At 59.6% G+C, this 14,790-nt stretch overlaps 1 protein-coding gene across 4 annotated transcripts; it reads left to right on the forward strand.

The window, feature by feature from the left end:
* The first annotated feature begins 495 nt into the window (after positions 1-495).
* Positions 496-11,435, forward strand: SPMAP2 (sperm microtubule associated protein 2). 4 transcript variants are annotated; one of them, XM_077860818.1, is made up of 8 exons: positions 497-843; positions 1,672-1,788; positions 2,042-2,113; positions 2,832-2,893; positions 3,714-3,783; positions 4,959-5,076; positions 7,361-7,520; positions 11,139-11,435. In XM_077860818.1, exons 1-8 carry the CDS (start codon positions 539-541, stop codon positions 11,375-11,377), a joined length of 1,143 nt encoding a protein of 380 aa, XP_077716944.1. In that variant the 5' UTR covers positions 497-538; the 3' UTR covers positions 11,378-11,435. The 4 variants fall into 4 exon arrangements, with proteins under 4 accessions (XP_077716946.1, XP_077716947.1, XP_077716944.1 ...); XM_077860820.1 differs by lacking the exon at positions 1,672-1,788 and having other exon boundaries at positions 496-843; XM_077860819.1 differs by lacking the exon at positions 2,042-2,113.
* The last annotated feature ends 3,355 nt before the right edge of the window (positions 11,436-14,790 follow it).

Here is a 14,790-nt window from a genome sequence, read left to right on the forward strand (position 1 = left end):
ACAACATAAGAAAGCCTGTTTTGAACACCAGCTGTAGCGGAAGCTGTTTCTGGAAATGTTGGGGCTGGAAGAAGGTGCATCATCCGGTGGGGTGGCTTGGCTGCAAGCGCAGGAAACCGGCGACAACTCAGAGCCAGGAGAGCTCACTGTCGGGCGACAGGAAGCCCAGACACACGCAGGCTCCGGGCTTGCAGGGGCAGAGGCTCAATCCTCCTCATGGTCACAACAGGGCTGCCCATGCTCTAGACACCGCGGGCAGTCCCCAACGGTCGGGCGTGCTTGGGAGAGAGACGAAGCCGTTGCCAGACGCACCCTGCAGACCCCTCGGGCCGCGCTCCTGAACCAGTCCGGGGGTGCGCGGCCACCCGCACAGGCTCCCTGAATCTAGAAGCCGTAGGATGGGGCGGGGGGGGGGGGGGGGACCACCCGGAGCTGCGGCCCCAGGGTGGAATGTGGGCGGGCCATTCTCCCGTTGCCGGGTGACCACAGACACCCTGGGGGTTGGGGGCGCAGGGCTGAGGCGGGCAGGGCCCAGTCCATGGGAGACCAGCGGCACAGCTCGCTCCGCAACCACCAGGGCGCCGAGGCGGAAGGCCGGCCCGACAGGGGGCAGCACGAGGGTGTCCTGGGCATGCGGGGTCCGGGGCCTGGGGGCCGAGGACCCCAGGACCCCAGGTACGTGGACGACGGGGACCTGAGATCCGAAGAGCAGGATAAGGAGGTCCTCCCAGAGGAGGTGACCAGGGAAGACATGGTCCCCAGTCCCCGGAGCCCCAAGGTGGCCCTGATGACGCTGCAGGGGGTTCTGGAGAAGGACACAGAGGACGGCATCCCTGAGCTGAGGTGGGCACCGAGGGGGCCCTGCCGGCAGGGGCGGGGGCGGTGGGGGTGCGGGTGCGGGTGGGAGGGCAGCACAGGCAAGTATGGCCCCAGGGCAGGCGTCTGGGACGGGCACCCTTACGGAGGCATCGCCCTGGGGAGCTGGGCGGACAGGGTTCGGGCCAGAGGGGGTGTTGGGAGTGGAGGCCCCCGGGCAGAGGGACACGGGGTGCAGCTCCCAGCGCCAGGCCTCTGTCCCCTGTGCCTCTGCTCCAGAGGCGGGTGAGGAGCGCCTGGCCCTCTGAGCACCTGCAGGGAGGGATTCAGGGCCAGTTCTGGAAAGAAGGGGCCCACTGTCGCCCACCTGCGGGGCTGCCAGCCGCAGCCCTCCTCCTGCCCTGCCCGCCGGCCCCCCGCGCCCGCGCTCTGGGTTCAGCTTTGGGTTCATCCTGGCCGGGTGCTCTCCCCGTGGCCCCCTCCCCCCTCCTCCCTGCACAGGGACACCCCCGCCCACCCCCCCGTGGAGCCCGTGTCATGAGCACACACACGTGCAGCCCGCCAGGGAACGGCCAGGTGCCCCAGCATGGGACACTGCTCCTCCCAGGCCCTGGGCTTCCAGGCCAGGCACACAGTGGGCGCTTAATACCCGCTCATGAGGTTTAGTCTGATTTAGTCATCGCGGCCCCCTCGGGGGTCGGGAGCTGGTCTGTCCCGCTTTGCAGAGGGCAGCGCCATGGTGACTGGCGGGGGTCACGCAGCTGCCTGGTTGGGAGCAGGTTCGAGAGGTCCTGCAGGGGGGAGGAGCCTCAGCGGGGATGGCCCTGAGCCGCGCCCCACCCTCCTCTCCCAAAGCCGCCTGTCCATTGCTCAGGGGGTCCCCAGCGCCTCCAGGGCCAGAGGCAGGAAGAGGAGGAGGGGGGTCTTTGAGCTGGCAAAGCCCAAGACCAACTGGCAAGTCCTGAAAGACAGGTGAGGCCTGACGGCGGCCCTGCTGGGGGGCACGGGGGGCAGCTCCTGCTGGCCTGCCCATGGTTACCCTGGCTGCTCGGCACTCTCGCCCCGTGGGCACCCACCGATGACCCGGGGCAGGTTCACAGGGGCGAGAGGTCAGGGCTTGGGCGGTGGGACGGGGTGGCCTCTGGGTGCCGATGAAGGACAGTGAGGCCTTTGAGCGAATGGAGCCGCAGAGCAAAGGCGGGGGCTCGGGCCTGTCTCATCGCAGGATGGGGTGCTGCTGTCAGGGCTTTGCCTGGGTGTCCCCGTGCAAGAGGAACTTGCAGTTCTGTGTGTGGTGGTGAGTCTCAGGGTGCCCTGGGGGGGCAGGCAGGCTCCAGGGATCTGTCCTGACCTGAGGGGATGCTCCAGGGATCTGTCCTGCCTTGGGGAGGATGCTCCAGAGATCTGTCCTGCCCTGAGGGGATGCTCCAGGGAAATGCCCTGCTCTGGGGGGGATGCTCCAGGAGATCTGTCCTGCCCTGTGGTGGGCGCATGCTCCAGGGATCTGTCCTGCCCTGGGGGGGATGCTCCAGGGGATCTGTCCTGCCCTGGGGGGATGCTCCAGGGATCTGTCCTGCCCTGGGGGGGGGCATGCTCCAGGCACAAGGACAGGGAGAAAGGCCCTCGATGGGGGGGCTTCCTTACCCCAAGGGCCTTCCCAGCACCCCCCACCGGGTGCTCTGGGCCCCAGTCCACTTCTCTGAGAGGTGGGCCTGTCCCCATGATAGGGCCCTGGGTCTTGCTCTTAGCTGTGCCTTGTTTTGTTTTTTTTTTCCCAGCTCTCCCTTCTCTGAAAATCAGTCCTGCTCAAAATCATCTGTGTTTCCCCCCTTGCCTCTCTGACCTACCCTCGTCCACATTCTCTCCACGTGTCTCTCCTTCCTCCTTCCTCCACCTACCCTCTTGGTGTCCCTCCTGGGCGTCTCCTTGGTGCCCCGGGTTCTGTTTCAGAGCAGGGCACGGGAAGTCTGTGCCCCGGCTTCCTCGACCCTGAGCCGCGACTCGGTGTATTCCAGGCCTTCTGTGTACTGGACGGAGAGGTTTCTTGAAGACACCACCCTCACTATCACAGTGCCAGGTAGGTTGAGCCCACCCACCACCCTCGCTCTCCATCAGGGGTCACCTGGCTCAGGAGTTGGCCAGAGGTGGCCCTTGTCCCAGCTCTAGTGCGTGGCTATCGTGGGTGACATGCCGCCCTGGCCTCGTGGGGCTGGGTCACCCCCATTCCACTCCGGCCTGTGTGGAGATCCAACTGAGGAGATCCAGCTGGGGTCTCCCCTCGTAACCTAACCTCACCAGAATTCCCTATTGCTCCTCTGGCAAACTCTCCAGGGGAAAACCCAATTTGCTCTACAGCAAAAATGAGAGTTAGTATAAAATTTATTAAAAGACTTTTTGCCTTCCTTTTTGCAACGGTTTCTACACTCTCTGAGAGCAGAGAGCAGATCCCTTCAAATAAAGCATTTCAAGAAATCTCTTATTGGAGAGAAGTAATAGGGCAGGTTGTGTCTTGGGGGTTTTAGAATCTTCTCCACAGTGAACACTGAGCCCTGTAAACCCTAGGCCTGTACTAACTGCAAACCAAAATCCACTTTCCCACCAGTGGTTGTTGGAGCCACACTGAGCTCTATTGAGGGACAGATGGGCCTGAGCTCCCTGTTCCAGCTCTGCTGCTCCCATGCTGTGTGCCCTGAGTAGGGGCTGCAGGCCGCTGATGGGGCCCAGGATGCGGGCAGCGCAACTCACTGCGCTGCAAGGTGTCTGCTGCTCAGCTCTCTAGGCCCTCAGGGCCTCGCGTTGTCCTCTCACTGTAGCTAGTGGAACACTAAATCAAGCCAGAAGGAGATTCCTGAGGGTGGGTGGGTTTATAAGTCGGGGCTGTTTCCTATGTTGTGTAGAGGTGTCCTGCCGCGTAGAGGAACTGGCTCGACCTAAGAGGTTCTACTCTGAGTATTACAACAACAGCAGGTAAGGGAAGAGGCACCAGGCTCCCCTCGACAGGCTGTGGCACTGGGAGAGTCTGGGTCTGGGGAGTGGACGACCTGGTTTCACGCCGGGCTGGGTGCCCCTGGTCAGCGCTTGCCCCTGTGAGCTACGCGCTCCACCTAGGGCTGCGTAGAGGTGGAGATGACACGCAGAAGGTACTTAGCACAGTGCCCTACCCAGCAACGCTCGGTGAATGTCACTTATCACCATTATGGGAGTCGTTGGCCCTAAACAGCCAGCAGCCTGGGATGTTACTGCATGTACAACCTTCAACGCAATACCTTCCTACGGCTCAGGACTTCCATGCTTGTCAAAAGTGATCTTCAGAGTTATTTAGGCACAGATTTTAATGATCTATTTTATGCACATAAAAGGGAAGATCATAACTGAAATAAGTGAGCTGAACTGTGAATGTTTTGAATCGCTTTTATCTCGAGATGTTGACAAGCTCCACGGTGTTCTTATGCCTGTCTTTGTGACAGTGACTTTTCATTTTAATGCTGGATCATAGTGCGATCCGAAGATAATTTAAACTGCAATCAGACTTCATGTCTGTCGGTCCGAGAATGCGTGTGACTCGGCTGAGGCCGTTTCAGTGCCAGCAACCACACCAGCAGGCACGCAGGCAGGGACGGCCGTGGACCTTGCGACGTTCGGCTGAGAGCATTTGCAGCTGCAGTCCAGGCTCACAGGTGGATGTGTGGACAGTCTGCCTCAGATCAGTGCAACACGGCTTTATTTCAGGGCAGAGGCCGCCCTGGCATCTGATCTCAGGAGATGCGGGCACAGCGAGCTTTCTGTGACAACTGCGGGACGCCCCCCGTTCTCCCCAATGCCCGAGTCCTGACCCCAGCCTCAGTGACGGGGGTGTGGGAGAGAGGCCCTGGGAGCCCCTGTCCCACTCTGCTCAGGGGCACTGACCGGGAGGGTGGCCACTGGACACTGATCCGGGATGACCTTGGGAGAGGGTAGCTCTGCCCTTGAGCACACTTAGGGGCCTCCTTTTGGGGTTTCTTTCCTCAATCCCTTCCCGGAGATGTTTTCAAAACCCTGCAGCGTCCCAGGCTGTCCCTGACCCCTGGCTCAGAGGCAGGCCGGAAGGACGGGACACCCACGCCCCGGGCTGGGCTGCTGTGTCAACTGTGGATGTCCCCTAGGAGCACCCCCATCTGGCCCATTCCTCGCTCCTCCCTGGAATACCAAGCTTCTAGTCGCCTGAGGGACCTGGCCATCCCGAGGGTCCGGAACAACATTTGGAGCATAAACATGTCTGAGGTGGGTGTCTGGAGGCGCCCGGGGCCAGTGCCACAGGGAGCGGGGCCTGCAGCGGCCTGCACGAGGCGCTCAGCTGAGCGAGCGGGGTTCGGGGCACAGCTGGGGTCCCCTCGGCACTGTCTGTGAGTGGGCTCACACGTGGCGTAGGCGTGCCCGCTCCGGGGGTCAGCTCGGTGAAGGGGTCCCGCGGGGCCGCCTGCGTGCCTGGGGCTCCCACACGTCGGTGGCTCCGGCCGGGCGGCCTTCCATCCCACGGACAGGCCACTCCGCGCCCGAGGACGCGCGAGCCGTTTCCAGCGTTTGGCTTTTGCAGACGAAGCTGCTCGGAAGCCCGCATATCACCCTGGTTTCCATGAGCGATACGTCATGTGTTGACGGGTTTTTTCACGTGGTTGGTTCCCAGAGCCCCCGCTTCACAAACAGTGTTTAAGAGTGCATCCAGATATCACACCATTTTTCTCGTAAATACTTCAGAATGTGTCCCTAACCGACAGCCGTGGGCACCTGACTATCCGAATACTCCGACTGTGTTCACTTTCCCCGGTTGTCCCCAACAAGTCCTTTATGGCCACGTGGGTTGAACAGGATGCGCTGTCCTTCGACCCGTCCCTCTGACCTGGAGACGCACCTGCCGCTTCAGGGGGTGCCTGTCTGCCCAGCCGCCCCCCACCCCCCTCACCCGGTGGCGCCAGAACCGCCAGGGCTCCCAGTCCCGGGAAAGCCCAGGTTCCCAAGCCGAGAACTGAAGGCTCGGCCAGCCCTGGCGCCTCCTGCCCTCTCTTCCTTCGTGTCCCTGCTTCGCTGGGCTGCGTGCAGGCCCGCCGCCTGGGACCCCTCGCTTGCCCTCATCAGCAGTGCTGGGGACCCCATCTTCGGCCTCCCACGCCCCGCACGCTCCCGTCTCCTCCCCAGCCCCGAGCGCACCGTCTGCACGGACTGGTGACCCTTCCAGCGGACCCTGAGCCGCGCAAGACGCGGCCGCATCCTTCTCGGTTTTCGTGGCAACATTCCCGAGCTTGTCTTACCTCATGCGAGGCACAGACGGGCAATCCATGCCAGCTGAAGGCATGGCCAGGTGGCTGTTTACCTGCCCACCCGCCCCTTCAGGCAGGACTGCGTCGGGCCCGTGTCCAGGCAGCAGTCAGGCTTGCGCTGTGTGAGCCGTGGGGGAAGAAAGGACGTGAGAGGAAGGGAGAAGGAGGACATGCACGTAACATCACAAACGGCACGATGTCCTCAATGAGAGCAGCGTCTGTGATTCTTAGGGGACACAATTTTAACAGGAAAGGGACTCAAATTTCAGCCTGACCTCTGGAGGTCATTTCAGCCAACTCCTGCTCCCAAGAGGTCGCCTGATAAACCGTGCTGTGCGACAGCCTTCGCACGACACAGACCGTTGCAGATAACCGGCCCCAGCCCAACATTCGTGGACTTAGTGTGACATTTTACAGGCTTATTCAGATCCGCTCCTTGAGGAATAAAACGTCTCGGCGATGACCCTTGCCTCCTCCTTCCCTCTCCAGAGGCATCAGGAGCAGCCTGCTCCTGTTTGCCTTGTCACGGTCCGAGACGTTCAAGGGTGATTTTGTCCACCCTTTGCTTCATTTGCACACGTGCAGGACCCAGCTGGAGGGCAGGCGGGTCATGGAAGAAGGTGCACTGGGGGCAGCCTGGGAAGAGAGGGTCTTGAGTGCACTTTTTGGGGGGGCACAGGGGAGACTAGGGGCTCCCTTTGTGTAAGCTGATGCAAGGTAGCAAAGCAGACAGTTTTGGTTGTGCCTGAATTCTCTGGAAAAAATGTAAGAAGCTGTCGATGGAGCAAGTGGGCTATCCAAGTCGGCCAAGGCCTCCCTCCCCATTTTGAGCAGCTCTGCCTCATTGCCCTCATTTTAAACTCTATTATCATGTAGACCCATCAACTACCATCATGTGTGTGGTTTTTTTTTTGAAGATTTTATTTATTTATTCATGAGAGACACAGAGAGAGAGGCAGAGACACAGGCAGAGGGAGAAGCAGGCTCCCTGCAGGGAACCTGACGCGGGACTTGATCCCAGGACCCCGGGATCATGACCCAAGTCAAAGGCAGACGCTCAACCACTGAACCACCCAGGTTTCCCAGAATTCTTTATATATGATAGCTACTACTCCTTTGCTGAACTCATTGCAAAGGGACTTCTTCCAACTTAGTCCTGTGTCATTTACTGTTGCTTGTGGGGTCTTTCTGATCCAGGGACCTGTGAGAAATCATGGATTATTGTGTTCTTTCCCTGTACTTGTTTCCAGGTGTCCCAGGTATCCAGGGCAGCCCAGTTGGCCATCCCCAGCCCAAGGATCCTACGGCTGGCAAAGCCCAGGGCCCCAGCCCCCCTGTTGGAAGAGTGGGACCCCATGCCGAAACCCAAGCCGCACGTGTCAGACTACAACCGCCTCCTTCACTTGGCCAGTAAGTAGTTCTGCTGGGGCTTGGCTCCTTATCAGGCCCTTCTGTCCTTCTGCACTGGCTGCAGGCCATGGGGTGGGGTACTATCCAAAGACCTGGGCTCCAGGCCTGCTTCTTCCACATTCACGCTTCTCTCTTCATCTTTTTCCTAAACTGCAAATCAGTTGTCCAAACACCCGTGTGCCGCTTGTAGCACAGCCCACGTGCATGCTTCTGGGAGCTGGCAGAGAGGACTGTTCCCCAGGAGCAGAACTGAGAGGGGTACTGGCCCGAGTGGGCCTCCTGGCAGGGCAAGCGGGTGCAGGAGAGCAAGGTGGGGTGCAGAGCCAGGCACCAACGTGACAGCCCAGCTGAGGTCCAAGGGCAGCTTTAAAATGGCATCAACCTGGTTCTTTCCCCTTTGTTTAAAACGAACGAGGCACCTGGTTCGCCCAATGACAAAAGTAATGCACACAAATCGTAGAGAGTCGGATGGTCCAGAAGAGCATGGAGAGGACGGAATCCTAGTGCACAGAGCAAAGGCACGCACTGTAGTTCCGTCTGGGTCTGCACGCCGTGTGTACACTGGTCCTCAACGTCCTGTGGCCACGCAAATATGCCGGGGCGCACCCTCCCAGACGCTCTTCCTGCCTGGTGCTCCTGTCGTACCCTCGCGACCTCTGTAGGACTCCTGTGGGCTGTGCCTGCTGAGCCCTGAGCATGCCCAGAGCTCCCCCCTCCCCCGCCTCCCCTCTGAGGCTGGCCATCCTCCCTGCACGAGGCTGAGGCCGTAGCCTGCCCTCACCTATCTCCATGTCCCAGGGAGACGCATCTTGCTAAACTCAACTCCGAGTCCACCCTTCTCTGTTCACAGCCCTCTGGGGCTCCTGCCCCTCTCAGTGTGGCCCACGGGCCGTGTGATCTGTCCCCTGGCCTCCCTGACCGGGCTCCATCCAGCTTGGGCCTCCCATGGCCCGGAACGCGCTCCCCAGACCCCTGCAGGGCTCAGTCCTCCGCCTCCCGCAGCGCTTGGCCCTCTCTGCGCCCTGGGTGAGGCGCCTCCGTGCCCTCTCTCACTCCCATCTGGGCACCTACAAGCCTGTCTCTGTTCTTCTAGCACCTGTCACCTTCTGACATACGTCACTATGTATTTCTGTGTCTGCTTACGTGTGTGGTCTGTTAGCTGCCAGGCCCGAGGTGTCAGAGGCACTTAATCACCAGAGAGCCTGGCTGGCCATCTTGGCTCACTCGGTTCTATCATTTTCCAAGTTTCTATTTCTCTCTCTCTCTCTCTCTCTCTCTCTCTCTCTTTTTTTGGTTATTGATGTAGAGCAGCTCTTTATATAAGATGATCACTAATCCTTTATTGAGCACGTTGCAAAATACCCTCTTCCGCGTCTGCCTCTCCTCTTTTAGCTGGGCTTATGAAGTCTTTAGTTTGTTTATTCATTCCTTTATCCGCTCCCTTGATATTCCGTAAGTGAACGGCTAAGGGAGAGGAAGTGTGCGAGCACGTGTGCGTATGTGAGGGGGGTGGGCCCAATGGTCTGACGCAGAGGCACGTGTGTGAATGCGGTCGTGTGTCTGTGCACCGCGCTCGGGTGTGCGCGGGGTGTGTTGCGGTCGGACGGGGTCCTTCTCACATAGTGGACCTGCGCCCGCCAATGGCCGTGATGGGAGAGGAGCGACACGCGTGCTCCCGCCGTGTCGGCGTGGGAATTGTCCGTGGCCGCTCTGCCTCTCTGTGCGTGTCCACACTGTGCTGCGCAGCAGGCGATGCTGTCACCATTCCACTCTTAAGTTTTCATTGGGAGAATTTTTAAAAATTAATTAATTAATTTTTAAAAGATTTATTTATTTATTTATTCATGAGAGACACACACACACACAGAGGCAGAGACCCAGGCCAAGGGAGAAGCAGGCTCCCTGCGGGGAGCCCAAAGCGGGACTCGATCCCGGGACCCCGGGGTCACGCCCCGGGCTGAAGACGGACGCTTAACCGCTGAGCCACCCGGGCGTCCCAATTAATTCATTTATTTTAGAGGGAGGGGAGGGGCAGGGGGAGAAGGGGAGGGAACCCCGGACAGACTCTGCTCTGTGTGGGGCCCACTTAGGGCTCGGTCTCATGCCCCGGGGTCACGACCTTGAGATCACCACCCAAGGCCACACCAGGAGGCGGATGCTCGCCGGCTGCACCCCTGGGGGGACCGTCTTGGGCGCAGGTGTAAAGCCCAGATGTCACGATTGCGTGAAAGCCCCCGAACTGTCAGAGGAGCTCCGAGAGGCCTGGGTCTTGCCCCCCGAGGCCCTTCTGCCCGGGGCTTGTCCCCTCACAGCTCTGTCCAGCCCTGGTGGCTTCCACGGGGACTCGCGCCTGCCTGGCGGGAGGGACCTTGCTTTCCTTTCACCAGGGTCCCTCGCTGAGCCAAGGCTTATCTGCTGAGAAGCGGGTCAGCCCTCTGCCCCTCGTACGGAGGCTCTGGACAAAAGGGGCTTGCAAGAGGCCTGTAATGCCCCTCCACTCTCAGGGTCCCGAAGCTCCCAGAGTCCGAAGGCTAAGGCAGTGACCACCAGTGACCACCCCTCTGCTGGTCCCCAGACAGGCCATGTGCTGCAGGAGGGGCTGGTGGGTGGAGGAACGGAGGCGCCGACCAGCACAAGAGGCCTGGGGTGCCAAGAGGGGAGAAGACGGGCCCGGCGGAGTCACAGGCCCCTGCCCCTGCCGGAGCTCATCCCCGACGGCAGCCACTACCGTGTGCGGCTATTTCAATGATGTTAAAGCCAACCCATTGGTTGATCTAAATGAGTTAATCAATTGAATTTCCATTGACTCAAATAAAACTCCAGCCCACATCAGGTACTCTGGTCACACATGGTGGTGGGAGCCACACCTCCCAGGACGGCCAGCCAGTGCCCCGGGCAGCGTGGTAGGCCCAGGAGGCTGGTACTGAGTCCCATAGGGACCCTGTGCCTGGGAGCTGCCCCTGGGTCCCCCCCCGGGGGTGCAGCCCTCACCAGGGAGAGGAGATCCACACCTGTCTGCTTGTAGCATCAGAGCAGGGGGCTGGGGGGAGGAGGTGAAGGACCCACCAGGCTCCCTCCTCACCTTGGCCACTAGGCTGGCCCCGCCATGTCCCCCTGTCTGGGACCTGTGGCCTTTTGAGATAGTTTTATCTATACAATTTGCCCCTTTAAACTGTTTAACATGCGACAGTAAGAAAATACAGTATGTGTACAATTTAATAGTTTTCTGCACATTCGCAGAGTTGTGCACCCATCATCACAATCCATTTTAGAATTTTAATTTCCTTAAAGAGAAACCCCATCTCCATCCTCCACTAGTCAGCACTCCCCAGACCCCAGAGCCCCCTCTCCGTCTGTGCAGGAGCCCGTCCTGGACGTGTCACACGCATGGACTCCACCCCGTGGGGCCTCCTGTGTCTGGTTCCCTCCCTGGGAAGGAGCTCCCTCGGGGCTTGGGGTCGGTCCCCAGGGTGGCGTGGGGGCCTCGCTCCTGCTGGCGGCGGAGGGATGCTCCCACGCGTGGGTGGGCCGTGTTGTCTGCATCCATCCTTCTGCTGTTGGGCTTGGGAGCTTTGAGCCCTGTGGGCCTGATTCGGGCCCCCCTCCTGTCCTCTCCAGTGCCCAAGGCCCAGTCGGACCAGTGTGTTCCTGACCGAGATCCGCGCTGGGAGGTGCTGGACGTTACCAAGAAGGCAGTGGCCAGTCCCCGGATCATCTCTCTGGCCAAGCCCAAAGTGCGCAAGGACCTCAACGAGGGCTACGACCCCTATCGCATTTCCCCAGCATCCCTGGTGGCTCAGGCCTCCCCTCGCCTGTACGAGCTCGCCGTCCCCAAGAGCATCACCAAAAGAGTGTGAGCGACCCAGGCCTGGCCTCTGAGGTCCCATTCCCAGTAAACACCCAAATGCATCCTAACCCTGCGTGTGGTTGGCTCTGAGTGTCTTGGCCTGAGGGCGGGAGGGCAGGCTGGACGGCCAAAGGGAGGAAGAGGAGGAAAATAATTATATTTATGTTTACATTCAACATGCAACCTGCGACTTGTATGGCCCTGTTATTTCCCAAAGCCCATCCGTCCTCTCCAGCCTCTCGGATGCCTGGCTTCCACTTCCCTCAACTTCAGAATTTTCTTCTGACTCTCTTGTGCACACACGTGCTTGTCCACCTGGTCCTGGGTGTCTACACGCACCTCAAACTCAGTCCCCTCCGTTGGAAAACCAGCCAATGGCTGTTGCATGGCTTACTGACCCTTACAGTGACCCAGTGAAGGGGGGGCTGGAACTGCGCCCATTTTATGGAGGTGGACACTGAGCCTCGGAGAGGTTGGGAAAGACTCAGCCTCATCCAAGTCTCCCCAGGCCGCAGGGATCCACTGCTCACACCGATGCTCTGATGGTTCTGGGCTCAGAAGTCCTAAAACCCACGTGCGGACGGGGCTGGTCACCCCCCTCCCCCCAGGGCCCCAGGGAGAGTCCCTTGCCCTCCACCTTCCAGAGGCGCCCCCTCCCCGGCCTGCGGCCCCTCCTCCGTCCTCAATGTTAGCAGTGTGGGGTCTGCCTGACTCTGGGGCTCCCCCCTCTGCCTCCCTCTTGGGGGGACTTGGTGAGGATGCAGAGCCCCCCGGGACCCCAGGGTCACCCCACCTCGGGGCCTCGACCAGGTCCCCTCTGCTGCAGGAGGCGACACGTCCAGGTCCGGGGACAATGACATGGGGATCGTTGAGGGCTGTTGCTCCGCTGACTCTGGTGGGAGAAACACCTTCTCTCTGAAGGTGAGAGACAAACAAAGCCCCGTATTTTGCTGGCTCTGGCCAGACAGCTGGGGACTGCTCACTGGGTCCTGGTGGTGTGCTGTGGGACCGGCTGGCCCTCCGCGCAGTGTCCCACGTGTCAGGTCCCGGGCCGTGGGGATCCAGAGTATTACCACACTCTAAGTTATTTAAGGAGATTCATTCATTCAATAACTTAACGGATGTTTATGGAATACTCACAGGTGCAGGACTAGACAGGCGATCAGAAGTAAAAAGTCAAAAAAAATACCCCACCCGCATGCTCTTGATACAAACTGACAAATAATCGACACTCCAGAAGGCGGGGCTCCCAGCTCAGAGCCTACGGGGATTGCTGCGGAAACGTTTCTTTAAAAAAAAGTAGTATTTTAAAAATTTTTAAGTAACCTCTATACCCAGCTTGGGGCTCGAACACACCCCTGTGCAAATAGCTGAGGGAGATGGTTGGAAAGGCGGGTTCAAGGAGTGGAAGGGACCGGCCTGGGTCCGTGTTGCTCTGGGGTTGCGCTCGTGCAGCTGGAGGCGTTTGTGAGGAGGGCGGCGGGTGACAGCCGGGACGCAGACCCCCACCCGTGTCCCGAGGTCCCATCTCGAGTCCAGCGGATTGGATTCCATGGTCAGCGGAGCAATGGCCCAAGATGTCCTGAGACCTGGGACTGTTATTTTACACGGCAAGAGGGACTTTTTTTTTTTTTTTTTTTTTTTTCAAGAGGGACTTTGTAAGCGAGTTTTAAAGATTTTGAGATGAGGGGATTATCCGGGAACCCTGGGTGGGTGCGACCTAATGACGCGCTTCCAGGAGGGTGCTGGGACACCTCGTCGAGATGTCACGCTTTGGCTTCCATGGAGGACTGGGGCTGGGAGGCAGCGCGGCCGCTGGCACCTTCATTCCTGCCCGGTGAACAGCACCTGTCGCTTTGTGTGGGTCCATCTGGTGGCAATTGGTTATAGTGGCACGAGGTGCCTGTCGGATGGGCTATGGGACGCTGAGCCCCGCCACGCACAGAGGGGACTCGCAACGGCAGGGAGGGGACTCCAGACAGCACGGAGGGGGACACACAATGGCAGAGAGGGGGACTCGAGATGGCAGGGAGGGGACTCGCGAGGCTGCACGGAGGAACACACCTCCCCAGGGAAGAGAAGTCGGATGGATCATCAACCTTAGGAACCTTTAAAATAAGACACACTAAAAAACAAAACAAAACAAAACAAAACAAACAAGACACACTAAGAGCTTTGAAAAACTTTTTTTTCCTGAAGATTTATTCGTAAGCAATCTCCGCGCTCAGGTGGCGCTGCGGCTCACAGCCCCCAGATCAAGTCGTGCGCCTTCCAACGGAGCCCGCCGGGCATCCCGAAAGCCCTAAACCAACTGAATGCCCAAAATGATGTGCAGGATCTCGTCAAAGATCACTTCTGGGGCGCCCGGGGGCTCAGGGTGGCGCGGCTGCCTTGGGCCCAGGGCGTGACCCCGGGTCCCGGGATCGAGTCCCGCCTCGGGCTCCCTGCAGGGAGCCTGCTACTCCCTCTGCCTGGGTCTCTGCCTCTCTCTCTGGGTCTCTCATGAATAAATAAATGAAACCTTAAAAAAAAAAGACCACTTCATATTTTAGCGTTCTTTGTCGAGCTGAGAAAATGCAAACTTCACGCAAATATATCTATGAAATAAAAGTCAACCAGCCTACGTTTAGCTGCCCACCTCGAGAGTCCAGGCATCAACCGGGAACCACGCGTTGCCGTCGCACCTGGGTTTCGCAGTCGGCCTCGCTGAGACCGCATGTGCACACGGCAGGCTGTCTGCTCCTCCGGGTGTGCTTTCACGAGCACCGACAGGCACGCAGCCAGCTCCCGGTTGAGAGAGACGACACTGTCGTTTGCCTCCGAAATTCCCTGGTGCTGCTCAGCTGTCAGCTAGTGCCCATCCCCAGGCTCCACTCGGTGTCCCTGAATTGGAATTTTCCAGAACTCGGGTAAGTGGGGAAGGCACACGCTGCTGCCGGCTTTGTCTTGTCCCCCTCACGCCCGCGGTCGGGATCTGCGCCCTCATCCTCCTGGGGGTCCAGCTGAGGCGGGCCCGGTTATACCTCGGGTGGGACAGATGCTGGGTCTTCTTCGCCTTCTTGTGTTGCACATCAAAATTGCCTGACTGCTTGTGTTTGTTCTTTAAATCTTTCAAGCTGCGACTCACGCCCTATATCAGAGGCGAATCCCTTGGGAAGCAGATTTTGAGACAGAGATCATGGACAGGAGGGCTCCTGGGGACCGCACTTGGCAGGCAGTGAAGGAAGAAGGGCCGGACAGAGGGACAGGGGCCGTGGCGACAGTCTCAGCCAACCCGACGGGGCCTCTGGAGCTTCAGACTCGTCCTCTGCTGGCCACAGGTGCTGGCTCATGTGTTTGCACGGACAAGCCCCCGGCGTGGACAGCCTCTGCGGAGGAGGGGGGCTTCCTTCGGCCAAAAGCAGGGCCCGGGGGACCTTCAGC

This window comes from Canis aureus, chromosome 19 (genome assembly GCF_053574225.1).
Source record: "Canis aureus isolate CA01 chromosome 19, VMU_Caureus_v.1.0, whole genome shotgun sequence".
Taxonomy (NCBI): Eukaryota; Metazoa; Chordata; class Mammalia; order Carnivora; family Canidae; genus Canis; species Canis aureus.

Excerpts from the sequence above, each read along its gene's own strand:
- SPMAP2 (XM_077860818.1), top strand. The coding sequence starts at position 539 with ATGGGAGACCAGCGGCACAGCTCGCTCCGCAACCACCAGGGCGCCGAG. Across the intron at positions 844-1,671 it reads GACGGCATCCCTGAGCTGAG|CCGCCTGTCCATTGCTCAGG; the intron begins GTGGGCACCGAG and ends CCTCTCCCAAAG. Across the intron at positions 3,784-4,958 it reads GAGTATTACAACAACAGCAG|GAGCACCCCCATCTGGCCCA; the intron begins GTAAGGGAAGAG and ends GATGTCCCCTAG.